Consider the following 16,427-nt stretch of genomic DNA (forward strand, 5'->3'; position numbering starts at 1 on the left):
AAAGGAAATGTAACTGTTTTCATTTGTGTGGTATCCATTCATATCCTCGTAGGTATCCAGCCCGCCAGTCCATCCGTTTCTTCCTCCGCTCCATCAATCTATTGTGCTACACATTGCTCCGAGTAATATGCATTTTGACTCTCTTTTCTTTTCATGCCAATCCTGGTCTATCTAAATGCCGCCCAAACTCCCCAATGACTCCCAAATGGTATGCGTACGTCCGTCGTTTACTCTCTTTTCTATTTCGCCTTTTGGCTAGGTCTCGGAAGCTAGCCTGTCGTGCTCGTCAATATCAACCGCCTCCCAGGGGTAGTTGATCCACGCATCGCCGAGAGTACGGGCGGCGATATAGCGGCCCGACTCGATCATTTCTTGGGGCAGCGTGCCCTTCTTCTGCTTGTCCTTGTTCTGTGGGACCTCGAGCGTCAGTAAATCGGCTTTACCACGTAAATTGCGACGGGAAGTGCCCAAGGTGACAATCGCGGGCAAAAAGGGGAGAAGGGAAGAGGCAGCAGCAAAAAACGTACATGCAGGACAAAAATGCTAAATTCGGTCTTCTCGTTGAGCCCGAGGCGCTGGCGGGTGGCCTCGACATCCTTCTCCAGCTCCTTGACGGCGTATTCGAGGGTGGTGCGGGTATCGTCGACTTCATCAACAATAAGGACGCGCTTTCCGACAATGTTCTCCATTCCGCCCAGGGCAGACAGGTCGAGCCATTGGGTGCGAGTGACGCGCGTGCCGGGGACTTCAGGGACGCCCGGGGTGGCGTTTCCGGTGGTCTCGGGGAGGGACTCGTAGAGGGAGAGGCCAATGGCCTGGATGGGGATGTTGGGGCTGCCGGGCTGCCTGAGGAAGGATCGAAGGATACGGGCGGGCACGTAGCCGCCTCCGCCGATGGCGATCATGAGCTGCGGGTTGATGTCGGCGAGAATGCGCGCCGCCGACTCCTGGCAGAGCTTGTGGACCTGTGTGGTCTCGGTCAGCGGTGCCAAGGACACAGGCTAGGTCGCATCGGACGAGACGGTTGCACGGAATCTCATGTGGCGCAGGGTCGCACGAGTGATCCGAATGACCGGGGGAGGCAATGGCCGACTCACGTCATTGTAGGTAACGTAAATCTTCTCTACTTCGGCCATGATGGACGGCTGCCAGCGAGTGCGACCGGCAGTAGAAGAGAACTAAAAGTGATTTATGGCGGGGTGGTGGGTTGGCGTTTTCCAAGGTCAAGAAAACGGACGAGACGGAGACAACAGCAAAGGTGAGAGGAAAAAGCAGGAAAAATGACACAAAGAGACGAAAAAGAACAGAGGGAAAAAGGGAAAAAAAGACAATCGGGAATTCGAGGAGGATTACACTTTCACGCCTTATGGCCGATTGCCCCTCGGTGTAACAGAGCCACCCCGCCTTTTTTTTCCACACTTCTTTTTTTTTCTTCTTTTCTCTTTTTTATGCCCCTCCGAGCACATGACAGTGACTTTGTATCTTCGGAGGGCGCCGCCGTTGGTTGAGTGGGTACCTACCTAGGTACTCACTCGTTTACCCCACGTTAAGAAATTTTAGAGGGTTTACAGGGTGGCTGATAGCTGCTCAGCCAGTGGCTTCAAGTGGCTGATCCCGATTCGGCAGGTGTTTACGAAGTTAGATACAAAAAGCTACGTACCCGTGAAAATTCATTCTGACTGTACTTCGTACGAAGTACCGAGTAGATGTACTTCGTCTACTAAGTACACTACTGCCGAGATTATAATCTCCGTCTTCGAACGTCCCCCATCTTCCACTCATCCTCAAATCTCCATCACCCTTCTTCAACCACCTCGAGGCATCGCAGCTAATATCCCATTCGTCCCGCCAGGCGAATCATCAGCGTCAACACCATGATCGCTATAATCCAAAATGCCACTCGCTGCAGTGCCATCCACGCCAATTTCATCCGGTTCGCCTCGACCTGCTTCCTGATAGAAGCCGCATCATTGCTTTGAGGGAATGGGGTGTCCGGCACCTTCTTATCCAGAAACCTGCACAGGGGCTCCCACCCATCCCCAATTCGGCACCGAAGCAGCCTTTCTTCGGGCACGAGCTTGGGGATCATGGCGTGGTGCTTCTCGTACACGTCCCGCGCCCTGTCCTTCAGCTCGGCCTGGGAAGGGTTCGTACTCTCCAACCCTAGCCATCCAACCATGAGCTTCTGCATCGACGCCGACATGCCCGATCCGGCGAGCGGCTCGACCACGTTCAGGGAGAACGTCGCCATCCGCCCAAAGGCGAGGTCCAGCAGGACCTGCATCGACTTCCACCAGCTGTCGAAATCCCGCTCCACCAGGATCACCTTGGCCTCCGGGTACGCCTCGATGAGCGACTGGGCGAATACGCTGCCAATGTCGGTGACCCCTTCGCACGACCCGAAGATGACGTCCCACTGCTTCCGCGTCATCCCCCGCTTGTTGTAGGTCGGCAGCGCGGGGAAGAGGGCGTCCCCTGCCGAGGCGAAGAATTCCCAGTCCTCGGGCCGTTGGGTGGCGGCGTCGCGTAGGTGGTAGACGTTCTGGTACCCCAGTTGGTGGAGTGCGAGGCACATTGAGTACGACCCCGTGCGAGGAAGACCGAGGCTCAGCACTTTCATCGGACGTGTGCGTGTCCCTTTGGCTTCCTGATGCGGCTTCGCATTGTCTTTTTCGGTCGTCGTTGGCTCGCTTCGGGTGTTCGACTTTTCGATTTTCTCCATCTTATGCCTTGTGTTCCTGATTTGTGTTCTTGATTTGCTTTGGCCAGAGAGCGAGAACCGTGAGTATTGAAGCGACTTGGTTTCTACGAAGAGTTTGAATTCCTGCGTCTTCCTTGTGGGACTGGCCGCGTATATATGCCTGGGTCCATTCCCGTCATACCGTACCATTCGTCCAGTTTGACTTTGGTGCTCGTGATCAGCAACATCCCAATGAATTCCGGTTGTGCCACTGATGCTTATTATCAGGGTCGTACGCATTCGTCGTTGGTGTCCGGTCCATGACGTCCCTCTCCGTTCTGGCTCCGAACTCTGATGGCCGCTAAAGAACGCTGTGACCTAACACTTGGCTAGACGATGCGGGGATCATGCCTAGTATAACGCGGCCCTTTCCCGTGGATGACAGAATTCCAATAAGAGGGCCGTTTCGTGCCTGGCGCTTCGCGACCTCGGGCCTTCTTTTTGGCGATGCAGCCGCTAGCAACGGTGTTTATTGTTCCTTATGTTCAGGAATGGACCTTGATCTTCCCATCGTGGCATCATTATTCTCGTTCTGGCGATCATGAGACTCGGCGATGATGCCCGGAAAAGAGAACACTGAAGAACGAGTATCGCTTCGATGTCCCCTGCTGAGACGTGGCCTTGGGAGGTGAAAAACGCGTCTTTGTTTTGTTTTAGTTTATTTTCTTGCATACTAGGTAGTGTATTGTCTACGAATTGATTCTGTACATACAGCTAGCATAGGCGCACGTCCACTCACACGGTATTCTGGGACGTTATTGCCGGAGTTGGGCATCTTGAGCAGTCATGTCGCGGGAGAATAACGTGGCCAGACATCTTTTTGTTTGAGCTTATTTTAGTACTTGTGCATACGAAGTACCTACGACGTACTTCGTATGCGACTCGGTTGGTGCGGCATCGCAAGTGTACCTCTGGGCTTGGTTAGCCCTATATGCTTTTGATCCACACCGAAACAGCATCAAATAAGGCCGTCTGGCTCAATCGGTAGAGCGTCTGACTACGAATCGTGGTTTCCAAGAAATCACAACTAGTCTATCAGGAGGTTGCAGGTTCGAGTCCTGCGTCGGTCATTTCTTTTTGCTTTTTCTTTTCCTTTTCACTGTCTGTATCTTGGCTTTGATTCCCTTTTTCTGCCTAGCTAGGCTTTTTTTTTTTCTCTTTTTTTTTCTCTTACTTATTCATAAACGGCCATTTTTCTACGATGAAACGAGGTCCTAACACATTGTATCAATTCCACTATCAGCGCGCCTCCTTGAAAATTGCTAGTTTAAGAGTCCTATTGATTCATGATCGAGCAGCTCAGACATAGCTGCCTCGGCTGGCGTCACAGCATCGCGTCATCGTACACCCGCCCTTCTACAAACTCGTCTCCCTCCGAGCCCCCGGAAAGACCAGCGTCGACGGCCGTTCCAATATCTCCGAGTAACCGGTGATCTGGGGATCCTCGCCGATAAAATTGCTGGGGAAACCCAAGTCAAACGGCATGGCACTCTCCAGGAAAGCAATCTGCTCGTCCGATAACCGGAGGCTCAGGGCCGCAATGTTATCCTTCAGGTGCTCGATCTTCCTGCCGCCGACGATGGGGACGACATGGCCGGCCTTGTGGCGGACGTAGGCCAGCGCCACGCCGGTGACGCTCTTGGTGCCCAGCTCGGCCGCCACCTTGGCGAGGGCCTCGCTGATGCGCACCTCCTGCTCCGTCTGCTCCCCCGAGCCGACGAGCGTGCGCAGGCCCTCCCCGCGGGCCCTGCGCGCCTCGATGGCCTCGGGCGTCTGGAACTTGCCGCCGCCCAGCACGTCCCACGGCATGAGAGCCATGCCGAAGGCGCGCGCCATGGGCAGGATCTCCCTCTCAAAGTCGCGGTGCATGATGCTCCACCGGCCCTGGTACACGCTGAACGGGGTCTTGCCGTGGGCGTTGGCGTAGCTGTTGGCCGCCGCGACTACCCAGGCCGGCATGTCCGAGGCGCCGAGGTAGAGGACCTTGCCCTGCTCCACGAGGATGTGGAGCGCGTCCATCATCTCCTTGATCGACGTGGTGTATTCCCAAAAGTGCACAAAGAGTATGTCGATAAAGTCGGTGCGCAGCCTCTCCAGGCTGCTGCGCACGCTGGTGTGCAGGCTGCGCCGGTGGTTGCCGCACCCGTTGGCCGCCGCCGTGCCCTTGCCCACGACGTGCGATCGGTAGTCGTAAGTGTACTTGGTGGCGATGACGAGCTGGTCGCGGTTTCCGCGTTCGGCCGACCATTCCCCTATCCACTCCTCCGACTCTCCGTGCTGGTAGTTGTTGGCCGTGTCGATGAGGTTACCGCCTGCTGCGACGAAGGTGTCGAGTAGCTCGAACGCGGCCTCCTTGGACATGCTTCCCATGAACGAGGACCAGGCTTGGCCGATGGACATGGCGCCTAGCGCCAGCGGGGAAACCCGGATTCCCGCCGTTGGCGAGAGGACGCGGAGTCGTCCGAGCTCCGTTGGAGGAGGAGGTGCTTTCTGGAATAGGAGCATGTTGATAGTGGTGTTGATAAATAAAATGTACGAAGTAGGTATGGGAGACTGCCAGGGGAAAGACTCCATTGCACCAGGGGCTTATATGTTCTCCGATAGGGGAATTTACGAGTTCAATGTTATTATTGGGGTCCAAGGAAGACGTAGACGTCAGGTTGGCCCGACGTCGGATTTAGGGCCTAAGGGTATAGGACATAAGATGCTGACATGCACGCATGAACGTCTGGCTGGCCCGGCGCCGGGACTGGAGCAAGCTTGCATCTGGACCCACCCGCAACGTGTAAGGCCCCGGATCTAGTCATCCGGTCCACTATCATCTCCGATATGAACGCGGAAAGGGACCGGAAGGAGTATTTATCGGAGATAATCCACAAATCGTAGCCATTACCAATCAGCCCACGAACTTCTTCTTCTTCTCCCCACCATAGTCCATTCCCATTGCTTTCTACTCCACGTCTTCCCGTCCTCGAATTTCAGCCTCTCTGAGAATCAGCCTTGTAGTGTACACTACCACACACTAATGCGATCCAAGTCCTGATCTACACTTATAAGCCAATCAGAAGTGTCCGAAATGCCAGAAGATGTCGCCATGTCAGAGGTCCAATGGCCCGAGCCACAGCCAGCAAGCACCAAGCGTCCCCGCGAGCCCTCGCCGGCCGATTCCCTCCCGAACAAACGACCAATTTGTCCTGTCACTGTCGATCCCAAGCACAAGTCAAACCTCCAAAACGGCACCACTCCTCCGAGTGCTGCGCCGGCATATGCGTGGATGCAGCCGACCACCCTCGTAGCGGGTCTCTAACTATGGAATCAAACTCGCCCGAGACGTGAGCCGTTGACCACCTACATAGCTACTGTAGTAACATGTATGGCTGCCGGCAAGCTATTGTTGAATTAAACAGGTGAGTTGCCTGATGGAGTTAATGACATACATGTACAGACCGCCGCGGTTCTAACGATACGAGTAGGTTCAGCTTGCAAGTTGCGACCCTACCTTGTCAATGATGGTTTGAGTCTTGTAGCTAACTGCTTATGTACGACCTCCAATGGAATTGAGAAATCCCGCTGTTACTTACTCTGTCCTTACGAAGCGAACAAAAAGTGACAATGACACTTGTAGTTATATCTATTTTTATGTTTATTTTTATTTTTATTCACTATTAGTTTCATGTTCGTACCGCGCCTGATCCCATCAGGACATGTACCGCAATTAACATTGCCTCCCTGTAGGTATTCACAAGTGATTCTTCACACGTTTTCGGCTACAGCAAATCATGAGAGCCCCAGCCTCTTCTCGATAACCTTGACAATCTCCGACCACTCCATCATCGCTCCCACTCCGACATCATTACAGGCGAGCCTCTTCTCGATGGGTTTCAAGACCTCAAACCACCCCGGCCCAGCGGCGCCACCCTGCTCCCCAGCGTCGTTGCCAGCCCCCCAGTCTTCTTCGAGGACCCGTATCTGCTGCGCAGTGAGCGGGTGAAGCCACATGGCCGTGTTCATACTGGGCGCCACGATGATCCTGGCCCTCTTCCCGTCAATCTGGCCCGTGGTATCCCAGCAGCGCACGGTATCCAGAAGCAGGTTATCCGACATGCCGTGGACCATCTTTGCGAGCGTATTCGCGCTCAGCGGCGCGATGACCAAGATGTGGGCCCATCTTCGGAGGTTGATGTGCAGAATCTGCGCCCCTCTCACCCCCGACTCGACCCATTCGTCTTCGTCCTGGTAGACGCCCTCGACGTTGGGGAGCGCGGCGAGGGACTCCACCGTCGGCTGTTCCGGAGACTGGCCCGCTAGGAATTTCGCGGCCGTTTTGGTGAGGATCACGCGGATCCGGACATTCGAGTGGCGTTGTAGGGCCGAAATCATCAGGGGAAGCTTAATCGTAGCTATTGATCCGCTCTGGGGGAACTACTTAGACACGTACTCACACAAACGCACCCTCAATCTTGACAATGGAGAGGAGGGGGACGGACCGCTGCCAGGAGAACATGGATGTGTCCGTCGTTGATCGCGCTTGCAACTGAGGCCGCGGGCGACGGGACTGAGAGACCAGCTTGGGACATGGCCGTCTTGTAAGAAGATGAGTTTTTCTTTGCTTGGCCTTCGATATAGGACGGGGATGGATGAATGACTGAGATGACTGAAGTGGTGATGATGAGTGAGTTGGTCAGGTGGTGAGTGAAGGTCTTACTAAGCTACCTATTGCTTGACTAGCCTAAATAGGTCACGTGATATGACGGCATGTCATCACACGCCCTTTTTCTCGCACCTTGTGATCCAGCACGCACAAAGTGTTTCTGAGTCCCGACAACTCACTCCTGACGGCCCACGACCAAGGCTACGGCGCCGGTCTCCGGGTGGCCATGAAATGGTCGCGAGATGTTCATCATCCTGTCAACTTCACAAGACCATCTCTTACTATTACCATTTACAGCTCTTTTTGTACGCCGTGCCTCTGCATGACTACCAAACCACCCGGTCACCACTAAGAACGACTCGAACCAAACGTCCAATTTAATCGATACCGAATGCTGGTTAATTTTCCTCCTCGACTGACCGAGTCCTAAAGATGGACCACTCAAGTCTCTCATCACCTCACACGTCTCGTACTATGTACTACTACACAAGCGGTCTTTGTTTACAAGCCACAGACGGCCAGGGCCTTACTGGGATGAGCTCGATCCGGCCATGCATGGACATCCAGTCCTATAATGCATACATAATCGATCGCTAGTAGAGATATCTATGCCATTCCCACTCACAAAATACATCCATCTCCAGACTCCATCCCATTATTCGCCGGAGTATATACGAATAACACTTCCTTGATAAACGACCTTTACACTTTCACCTGGCAAGGAAAACTTAGCACCTCGTCGACAGTATCTCATAGGGTCACTCACTACTGCGGATCGTGCTTGACCGGTGGAAGTTTCCCACAGTCTGGGTGGTTGCAAATGTTCCAAGGGTGCGCTCCGCAATTCTGGCAGTTCCCCGACAAGCCGCTAGGGTTTGGATGTTGACAATGCCTGCACGGCTCAGGCTCGGCCATCTTGTGTGGATGTTTGCAGAAAGGACTCAAGGAGCAGCCAGTGATATGGGCGACTGCGAGTGGTGTCACAGTGATATCTTGGGGGAGGCAGCCATTGAGCGTGAGAGATGGGAAAGTTTCTTGTCAAGATGGCGACAGAGAACTCCCAACGTGACTGAACGCATGTCCCTTGATCGCTTCTTATAGCGACAATTCTGCTGACGATAGGATTGCCTTGGACGTAGAGGCATATGACCACCTGCGGCATCCGCATCCGATAAGCACACCATCCGCGATGGTCTGCACTCTGCAGTATGACAAGAACCCCCGTGGTTACGGCTCTGAGCTTAACAGGGCTGCAGTAAAGCCAATGACAGCACGACAGCTCAATGCCTCACCGAGCCCAATGCGACACGACAGCATGCGCCCCTGTTGATTCAAAAACCAATCACCGCCCTTCCCGGTAGCCCATGACCCTGACTTCACTGGCGCCAAGACCATCCTACCCGGTAGGCGGAAAGGGTCAGGTGTTCTGACAGGATTGACAAATTGTCGAGTCAAGGTGCACGACAGTCGGCAGGCATGGGCGAGTCCGAGCCGAGGGGGCAACACGTCAGATGCGGTGGAAGGACAAAAGCTAACCTGTTGGACAGGCCGAGAGCATCACGGAGACTGAATAAGAGAATGAAGGATATTCGCTTGAGAGACTGGGATGGTCATTTACTTCATTCCTAGACATAAAGTTCCCTTTCTTCTTATTTATCCCTAGTACGACGACACATTGTTGCTTAAACGTCAACTACTTGGTATGTTTGCGACCATGACGTCCCAGAATACCTTAACGAGCTCTCTTCCATTCGACATAGCGCTCCTTCCCTGACACAGCTCCGCCCAGAAGCCTCCCAAACTCCTCCTGGGCCCCCGGCTCGCCAGGCCGGAGCTTCAATCTAAATGGCCATTTCTCAATGATGGTATGCTCGTCTTTGATCGCCGCCCCTGCGGCGTTGGCCATCTCAGCAATTAGAAGACGCGATTCGCCGCTATATTCATCACCTTCGTTCGAGGCAAGTCGAAGGACGTCAAAGGCGAGAACATTTTCCCAGAGGAAACTTGTCCCTCCAAACGAATACATCGCCGGCCCTCCGATAATAAGATGGGAAACCTCCCGCACCCTAGCCGGTTGCCATGGATGGCACTCTAACGTTGATTCTTTCCAATGCTGAAGTGAGAATCCGCAAACTTGTGCAGTGTAGAAGGAGGTGATTTTGCTATAACATCTGGAGATGGGCATGGACCACGAGCATCCATCACGACTCGCCCAACCGATATGACTTTTCATCCTGCCTATTCATACCTGCCACTTACCGCTGTGCCTAACCCGTCGCCATTATTTGCCATGTCCCGAGCCTTGTTTGATACAGTGTGGTGATGCAGTGATTTTCAAGGAGGCTAAGTTGTTGGTTCCACATCACTGGGGCCGTTGACGGTTTGCTGAGGCGGGCGGTCGGCAAGTGCCCTGCAGATCTCGCCATGACGGCCAACACAAATGTTACCATGCCTTTTGGAACCACCTGATGTCGATTGGTTAAAGGTAGCGTGTGCGTCGCCTAGTTGTACTCCGATGGCCGTTGAGATCACCGAGAGAAAGTCTCAAAGCTATGTACGCGGCCTGCCAGTAATGATCATGGGTGTCATGTTTGCGGTTTCATCTGTTGGCGGTCTTGCCTCGGCTCTCTGCGTCCTTCCTTGGAGCAGGAAAGACCAGTACGGCAGAGGCTATGCGGCCAAAAGAACCTTCCTTCATAGACCGTCATAGACCGGGCCGGTCGTTACCGGTCGATGGCTTGCATCTCGAACTCTTGATTCTGGAAATGAAGGAATGTGCCTCGGGGAGCGATGAACCTGGCGAGCATACCGGGGCTTGGTGAGACATGAGTCTCATCTATATGTAGCACGAACGTAGTCGAGAGTATTTCGGCGGTATAATTTCTGTCATCGTAATAGGACTTTGCTCCGCCGAAACGGTTGGCTCAGTGTCCCAACCGATTTAGCACGACCAGTCTCATCCCCTGGAGTTTGGAAGCTCTGTCAAAGGCCTTGCCTGCCGAATGAAGGGGGTTTGACGGTCTTGTGAACCCTCACTGGCCTAGGTTCCCTGAATGCTCGCATTCATGATCGGTCCCGATATGTTTCGTTTAAAGGATCAAACGATGGGAGTCATGGGACGCTCATCTGAATTACGGGCGCAAGGACCGAGACGGATGAATGAGCTTTAAAAGGAAACAATTTAGCCGTGAGACAATACGGGCCATTTAATAGCTTTCAGGCCGGGGAGAGTTGCCGAGTTGAACCGCATGTCGCCTGCTTTGAGGTTCGAGAAAGATTGAAGTCACCTCAGGGTGGTGCCAATGTCGATGCTCGGCATTCGGGATATCATTTCACCGGAGAGCCAATGAAAACTCGTCGTACTGCACAGAATCAGGGTCCCGTACTGAGTACTTTTTTTCTTTCTTCCCACTGTATCCGTCGGCGCTTACACTTGGTCTGCCCCTCGCACGAGACACCGCTGTCCTTCCTCTGCTTGCGGTCGCAATGCCCAGGCCTGCTTCAGAAGAGGAGTTGGGATCACAACAACTCGCCAGCTCCAAAAGCAACGAGTACACCCGCTTGCACATCACGCCTTTCGACTCTGAGCTCCTCCGCGTCGTGGTCCCGGCCAGAATCCTTCCCGAAGCCCGCGCCATCTCTTACCACACGATTGAGACCTTCCCAGAGAAGCGCTACGGCTACGTCGAACTTCCCACAGCAGAGGCTGATAAGCTGAGAAAGAAGCTCAACGGGTCCGTCTTGAAGGGAGTCAGGATGCAGATCGAGAAGGCTCGCCCAAAGGCCACTATTGAGACTCCCGCCGAAGGGGATTCGGGCAAGAAGCGCAAGAAGAAGTCCAAGGACGATACAGGGGAAGGTTCCAAGAAGCGGAAGACCGACCATAACGTCGTGCCGGGTGTCCAGCTAGAAGGTCGCAAAGTCAAGCGAGGATGGACGGTTTCGGACGAGGACAAGATTAAAGAGAAGCGAAGCAAGAAGCTCAAGGACAAGGACAAGGATGCGAAAGAGAAGGACAAGAAAGACAAGAAAAAAAAGAAGCGCGAACAGAGGTCCAAGTACACCGACAAGGAAGAGTGTCTACTGAAAACCAAGCTTCCCAGTTCCACCGCCACAGTGGAACCCGAGGAGAGCACCGACCGCAAGAAGCGCAAGAAGAGCAAATCACGCGAGGCCGTCATCCACGAGTTTGCCAACACGACTAAGTTCCCCACATTCCTCAAGTCGAGCCAACCGTCCACGACGAACGCCGGAGTGACCGAATTCGTGGAGGGCAAGGGCTGGGTGGATGCCAAAGGCAACGTCGTCGAAGCTGTCAAGACACGCAGGAAAGTGGAAGAGAAGCCTCGGAAAAAGGCCTCGCCGGCACCAGCAGTTGACAGTGATACATCGAGTAGCAGCAGCGCTTCCTCCGACGAAGATGAACCGGCGCCTAAGGCGGTGAGGAGCAAGGCTGAGAAGGCCCCCGTCGTGCAACAAGCGGATGACGATACGACGAGCAGTAGCGGGACTTCTTCTGACGAGGATGAATCGGACGATGACGAAGACGGAGAGGAGACAAAGATGCCGTCAGCGAAAGCAGTGAAACCCGCGACGTCGCCCCTCAATAAGATACAGTCACAGCCAGTAGACGATGATACCACGAGCAGCAGTGGTACTTCATCCGAAGACGAGAATACCGACGAGGAAGCGGAAGGTGAGGCAAACAACTCAGCAGCCGAACCCGAAAAAGCCAATGCCTCCCGCCCCAACGAAAAAGCCAACCCCAACCTCACAATCGAGGTCCCGCCCGTTGAAGTCCATCCGCTCGAAGCGCTATACAAGCGCCAGAAGACGGGCGATGGCGCCACGGCATCGAACGACGCAACCACCCCTGAACCCTTCAGCTTCTTCGACGGCGGCGACATCGAGGACGACCTGGACGATGCTGAGGACGGGCAAGGTGAACAGACCGGCCAAGTCCCCATGACGCCCTACACGCAGAAGGATTTCGAATGGCGCAACGTCAGGAGCGCTGCGCCTACACCCGACACGGCCCACCCGTCGCGGGTGAAGAATTTCTGGCCCGAGGCCGGCGAAGACGAGGACGACGAGGGACGTGACGAGATGATGGTAGATGGAGATTCTCAAGGTGGAGGGGGAGAGGGCGAGGCGGGGCCGGGGCCTGGCGGGGACTTTCAAAAGTGGTTCTGGGATAATCGGCGGGAGCTTAACCGGTCTTGGATGCAGCGGCGGAAGACGGCGGCCAAGGAGAAGAGGCATCGGGAGAACAAATCGAGGGCGGCGAGGTCATTTTAACGGCTTTGTCGAGGACAGCTCCTTGATGACACTGTACATACGATACGTATTATGCGCACAATATGCGAACTGTGTTTTTTTGATACTTCTTTCTAAATATCGTCTTGACGGCCAAAAGAAAATTTACATATGCTTCCTATGCCGCCGAGCTATCTGGCAGAGAATTCAAAGCAGACAAGAATTGCAAAAAAAAAAAAGAACAAAAAAAGAACTGGACGAATTGGGAATTGAACCCAAGACCTCCCGCATGCGAAGCGGGCGCTCTACCCCTGAGCTATACGCCCCTGGTTCTTGCTCAATGCCGGTCTAGCAGAACCTATGAGGCTAGCACGGCGGGCTCGGAGAAGAAAGTGGCCACAAGCCACTATATTATAAGACAGCCAGATTCCTGTGTAGGATATACTGAGTAGTAACAGGGTAAGAATGACTGGGAAATTATCCTCAGACGTGTATCCAAAGAGGATGCATGCAGGTTGACCAGCTACACCTCCATTCAACATAACATGAGCGCAAGAATGCACATATGACCCACGCATGCAGGTATCTATCTACAATTACAACTCTATCAGGGTATTCATACATTGGGAGAAAGAAGATCGTATTTGACGCATCGCTCAACCTATTCATCTCATTAGCATGGGTGTGTTGTAGAGGGTAGAGAAAGGGCACACTCACATCTTCAATACTCGCCTGGAGGAACTTTCTTGTCTCCAAGCCCATCCAGACATATAGCATGGAAAAGTCGCCCTTCTTCGCCATCTGGGTGCCGGACTGAGCGCTAAGTTGACGCAGAATGGGCAGCGAGCTGCTCAAGAGGTCCATGCTCGGATCGAGGGTCCTGCCGATCCCCTCGAGGAGCAAGATGCTGATGACGACATTGACAAAGTCCCCCTCCATGCGGACGTGGTGACTGCGCACCATGCCCAGCACGCGCTGCAGGATGTCGCCGATGCTGATGCGACCCAGGGCCAGGGTGCGGCTCTTGACGCCGAGGACGAGGTGCTGCATCTTGAGCGCGAACACCTCCTTGTCGATGACGGACTCGGGCTGCCGCGACCGCTCGCACATGAGGATGCCGGCCTTGTAGCCGTCAAACTCGGCCACGGCGCGGAAGAGGTCCAAAAAGTTGGCGCGGTTGGTCTCGTTGAGCTCCGTCACGAGGCCCGTGTCGATGAAGACGAGCTGGGGACGGTACCCCTCGGCGTCGATCTTGGCGAGCTCCGCGGTCCAGGCTTCCGGGTCCTTGCGCTGCCGGTAGGGCCGCAGGCGCGCGAGGACGTGTTCCGTGGCGTCGTGGCCTTCCTGGCCCGGGTACTCGGGCGTGTGGCCTTCGCCCTGGTGCCACGGCGAGGAGCGGATGGTGAGGCTCGACTGCTCGGCCTGGTAGAAGCGCACCATGATGTTGCCCGGGTGCAGGTCGGCGTGGACAAAGTTGTCCATGAGGAGCATGCGCAGGAAGGCGTCCAGCCCCTCCTGGGCAATATCGTGCTGGAAGACGCCGCCGCCGTTTTCCATGAAATCCGACAGCGGGATGCCCTGCGCGTATTCCTCGACCAGGACATTCCGCGTGGTGAAATCGGTGTACGGGTACGGGAACCAGGCCGTGGTCCGATGGCGGAAGTTCTTGCGGAAGGTGGCGAGGTTGGCGGCCTCGATGCGCAGGTCGAGTTGGAGCTTCATCATCTCGCCGAACTGGGCTACCTCGTCGGGCAGCGAGAGCCACTCCATGGTAGGGAGGGCGTTGATGACCGACGCGAAGAAGTGCATGATGCGGAGGTCGCGTCGGACGATTCGGTCAACGCGCGGGTGCAGCACCTTGACGGCGACGTACGTCGACGGGACGTGTTTCGGGGTGCTCTTCAACGCCGTTCCGACGTTGCGGGCCACCTTGCTGCGAAACGCCTGTGGTTCCTCTCGGGCCAGCTTGGCCTCGGTCGGCGCGGCGAGTTGTGGTTTTAGCTTGGCCTTGTATACCTGTGCGATGGCACCGACTCCGAGGGGCGTCTCGTCGAACTCTTCAAAGATGTCTTCCAAGGGACGGCCATGGAAAGCTTCGGATATCGTCCGTCGCGTATGGGCCATGGAGTGTGCGGGTGCGTTGGAGTGAAGTTTGGACATGATGTCGCACATTTCGTTAGGGAATATGTCGGATCGCGATGCTGCCCATTGTCCTAGCTGTTGTCTGTCAATCGAGTTGTCTGTGAAGGGTGTCGAGCCAGAGAGAACGGTTCTTGTCGTACCTTGATAAAAGCTGGGCCAGCCCATTCCATCGCCTGTACCAAGAAGCCATACCACCACAAGGTTCCGCTCCTCTCGTCGTCCCTGTCGGGCTGTCGCGGGCCGAACCATATGGCTGGGACGGTGACTATGACAGGCACGAAGATAGCGACGAGATGGAGAAAGCGCACGGCGGTGCAGAAAGGCTCCACGACGTAGTTGTCTACAATGATGAGCAAACCCTGCCACAACTTCGAGAGGGTCCCATCATCGTGACTGATTGTCGTGTGCAACTCGGCCCTGCTCGCCTCAAGCATGCGGCCCTCGCCGGTCTTGTCGGTTCCCCCATTGTCCGCCTGGGCAAGCTCGAAGAAGGCGGCAGTACCCAAGGCAGCTGTCCCTCCGGCTCGCAAGTATATTCTCGAAGGGCGGTACGTCCGCCACGTAGTATTCCGGCCAGCTGCATTCCTCCAAGTCGACCACCAGCGTCCTGCGGTTGGCCGGGATGTAAAGGTTTTGCGAAGGGACGAGATTGGTATGGGGGGCCGGACGCCGGGTCGGGGACAGAACTGGCCGAGCACAAAGGCCAGCCTCATATCGATGAGATGATGTAGAAAAACGGGTAAACGAGCGTGATCATGTTCTCGGGGTCGAGTGTGAGCGACACAGGGGCGACATGGTCAGGCCTGGGATGGTGAACTAGTCGCTGGGTTTCTTGCCGTGGTGACGTATGGCCGGCTGTTTTCAGGAATCGATTTCGCGATACAATGATGTATTCGTTTAATGGGATGGTGGAATGCTATTGAATAATGCGAGTCCGTGCATCGGCCGAATAAAAATGTGTACCTAATCGCACTGTCCGGGTCCGAAAGTGGACGGAGGCTTGGACTGTGAGCTCCACCAGCCATCTTTCACATGTGAAGACCTTCACAGGAAATGCACAGGCCTCATCTGACGAAGCCCGTGGGGTAGAATCGTCAGCGGTCAAGGAACTCGTCGCAGTAATCTTTCTACATCTGTGTTGATATCATCATGTTCATTCTCAGACTACAGTATAATGTTTTTCAAGTTGGAAGAATAAGATCGGGATAGGACGATCTGTATCTGCACCCATGCGGCGAGATGCCATTCGACAAGCCGCCCGTCTCCCCGTTGGTTGGAGGCCAGGATAATTTTCAATACTCATCTCACGCGCTGTCCTTTTAGCAAGCATGTCCGTCGACCGATCTGGAGATTTTTACAAACTAGATATCGAAAATCCCTGTTGGTCTGCCCGCAGTGGGACCATCACAAGCCAGCTTCCTATTTCTGAGAGGATCATCTTCGCCAAGTACCGAGGCTTGACATCTATCCCCAACAATCATCACCTACAATTGCTAAGCAGCTCAACACTTTTCGATGACTGGACATCTTTGGGATAGTTTTTATGTTATTTAATTTTCCGGTTTCTTTCGCTTTCGCCAACTCATGCCGCTACAATCGACTTTTTCGAGTGAACGATTGAGGAAACAGCCGTCATGG

The 16,427-nt window shown here is 54.5% G+C and overlaps 8 protein-coding genes and 2 non-coding genes across 10 annotated transcripts; 4 read left to right on the forward strand and 6 right to left on the reverse strand.

Moving 5' to 3' along the window:
- Nucleotides 1-255: 255 nt before the first annotated feature.
- ACRALDRAFT_2024065 (uncharacterized protein) lies at nucleotides 256-1,136 on the reverse strand (the record flags this gene model as incomplete). Its single annotated transcript, XM_071020190.1, has 3 exons — nucleotides 256-408; nucleotides 528-965; nucleotides 1,098-1,136. 3 exons carry the CDS (start codon nucleotides 1,134-1,136, stop codon nucleotides 256-258), a joined length of 630 nt encoding a protein of 209 aa, XP_070878995.1.
- Nucleotides 1,137-1,561: 425 nt separating this feature from the next.
- ACRALDRAFT_2031180 (uncharacterized protein) lies at nucleotides 1,562-2,943 on the reverse strand. Its single transcript, XM_071020675.1, has one exon. The coding sequence runs from the start codon at nucleotides 2,720-2,722 to the stop codon at nucleotides 1,829-1,831; it is 894 nt and encodes a 297-aa protein (XP_070878996.1). The 5' UTR covers nucleotides 2,723-2,943; the 3' UTR covers nucleotides 1,562-1,828.
- Nucleotides 2,944-3,706: 763 nt separating this feature from the next.
- ACRALDRAFT_t7 lies at nucleotides 3,707-3,810 on the forward strand. Its single transcript has one exon. It is a non-coding gene; the product is annotated as a tRNA-Arg (tRNA).
- Nucleotides 3,811-3,959: 149 nt separating this feature from the next.
- Nucleotides 3,960-5,245, reverse strand: ACRALDRAFT_1046658 (uncharacterized protein; the record flags this gene model as incomplete). Its single annotated transcript, XM_071015463.1, has 1 exon — nucleotides 3,960-5,245. The coding sequence occupies one exon, from the start codon at nucleotides 5,243-5,245 to the stop codon at nucleotides 4,097-4,099; it is 1,149 nt and encodes a 382-aa protein (XP_070878997.1). The 3' UTR covers nucleotides 3,960-4,096.
- Nucleotides 5,246-5,667: 422 nt separating this feature from the next.
- Nucleotides 5,668-6,321, forward strand: ACRALDRAFT_1073954 (uncharacterized protein). Its single transcript, XM_071018178.1, has 2 exons — nucleotides 5,668-6,147; nucleotides 6,214-6,321. The coding sequence occupies exon 1, from the start codon at nucleotides 5,817-5,819 to the stop codon at nucleotides 6,045-6,047; it is 231 nt and encodes a 76-aa protein (XP_070878998.1). The 5' UTR covers nucleotides 5,668-5,816; the 3' UTR covers nucleotides 6,048-6,147; nucleotides 6,214-6,321.
- Nucleotides 6,322-6,397: 76 nt separating this feature from the next.
- ACRALDRAFT_1038859 (uncharacterized protein) lies at nucleotides 6,398-7,405 on the reverse strand. The gene is made up of 2 exons (XM_071015112.1): nucleotides 7,228-7,405; nucleotides 6,398-7,153 (listed from the first exon to the last, which is right to left on the reverse strand). The coding sequence occupies exons 1-2, from the start codon at nucleotides 7,315-7,317 to the stop codon at nucleotides 6,518-6,520; spliced, it is 726 nt and encodes a 241-aa protein (XP_070878999.1). The 5' UTR covers nucleotides 7,318-7,405; the 3' UTR covers nucleotides 6,398-6,517.
- A 2,276-nt stretch (nucleotides 7,406-9,681) lies between these two features.
- Nucleotides 9,682-9,860, forward strand: ACRALDRAFT_2015132 (uncharacterized protein; the record flags this gene model as incomplete). Its single annotated transcript, XM_071019798.1, has 2 exons — nucleotides 9,682-9,707; nucleotides 9,731-9,860. 2 exons carry the CDS (start codon nucleotides 9,682-9,684, stop codon nucleotides 9,858-9,860), a joined length of 156 nt encoding a protein of 51 aa, XP_070879000.1.
- Nucleotides 9,861-10,834: 974 nt separating this feature from the next.
- ACRALDRAFT_1060056 (uncharacterized protein) lies at nucleotides 10,835-12,818 on the forward strand. The gene has a single exon (XM_071016174.1). It carries the CDS (start codon nucleotides 10,878-10,880, stop codon nucleotides 12,687-12,689), a length of 1,812 nt encoding a protein of 603 aa, XP_070879001.1. The 5' UTR covers nucleotides 10,835-10,877; the 3' UTR covers nucleotides 12,690-12,818.
- An 83-nt stretch (nucleotides 12,819-12,901) lies between these two features.
- On the reverse strand, nucleotides 12,902-12,973 carry ACRALDRAFT_t64. The gene has a single exon. It is a non-coding gene; the product is annotated as a tRNA-Ala (tRNA).
- On the reverse strand, nucleotides 12,934-15,587 carry ACRALDRAFT_1046650 (uncharacterized protein). The gene is made up of 3 exons (XM_071015462.1): nucleotides 14,930-15,587; nucleotides 13,365-14,864; nucleotides 12,934-13,308 (listed from the first exon to the last, which is right to left on the reverse strand). Exons 1-3 carry the CDS (start codon nucleotides 15,500-15,502, stop codon nucleotides 13,264-13,266), a joined length of 2,118 nt encoding a protein of 705 aa, XP_070879002.1. The 5' UTR covers nucleotides 15,503-15,587; the 3' UTR covers nucleotides 12,934-13,263.
- Between the last annotated feature and the right edge of the window lie 840 nt (nucleotides 15,588-16,427).

This window comes from Sodiomyces alcalophilus (genome assembly GCF_042370955.1).
Source record: "Sodiomyces alcalophilus JCM 7366 unplaced genomic scaffold ACRALscaffold_1, whole genome shotgun sequence".
In the NCBI taxonomy this organism is placed as follows: Eukaryota; Fungi; Ascomycota; class Sordariomycetes; order Glomerellales; family Plectosphaerellaceae; genus Sodiomyces; species Sodiomyces alcalophilus.

What these genes read in the sequence shown, in the direction of transcription:
- ACRALDRAFT_2031180 (XM_071020675.1), bottom strand. Translation starts at nt 2,722, where the DNA reads ATGGAGAAAATCGAAAAGTCGAACACCCGAAGCGAGCCAACGACGACC.
- ACRALDRAFT_1073954 (XM_071018178.1), top strand. Translation starts at nt 5,817, where the DNA reads ATGCCAGAAGATGTCGCCATGTCAGAGGTCCAATGGCCCGAGCCACAG.
- ACRALDRAFT_1038859 (XM_071015112.1), bottom strand. Translation starts at nt 7,317, where the DNA reads ATGTCCCAAGCTGGTCTCTCAGTCCCGTCGCCCGCGGCCTCAGTTGCA. An exon ending in TCCATGTTCTCCTGGCAGCG is followed by an intron (nt 7,154 to 7,227) that starts GTCCGTCCCCCT and finishes TAGTTCCCCCAG; the next exon opens with AGCGGATCAATAGCTACGAT.
- ACRALDRAFT_1060056 (XM_071016174.1), top strand. Translation starts at nt 10,878, where the DNA reads ATGCCCAGGCCTGCTTCAGAAGAGGAGTTGGGATCACAACAACTCGCC.
- ACRALDRAFT_1046650 (XM_071015462.1), bottom strand. Translation starts at nt 15,502, where the DNA reads ATGAGGCTGGCCTTTGTGCTCGGCCAGTTCTGTCCCCGACCCGGCGTC. An exon ending in CTGGCCCAGCTTTTATCAAG is followed by an intron (nt 14,865 to 14,929) that starts GTACGACAAGAA and finishes GACAGACAACAG; the next exon opens with CTAGGACAATGGGCAGCATC. An exon ending in TCCAGGCGAGTATTGAAGAT is followed by an intron (nt 13,309 to 13,364) that starts GTGAGTGTGCCC and finishes TGAGATGAATAG; the next exon opens with GTTGAGCGATGCGTCAAATA.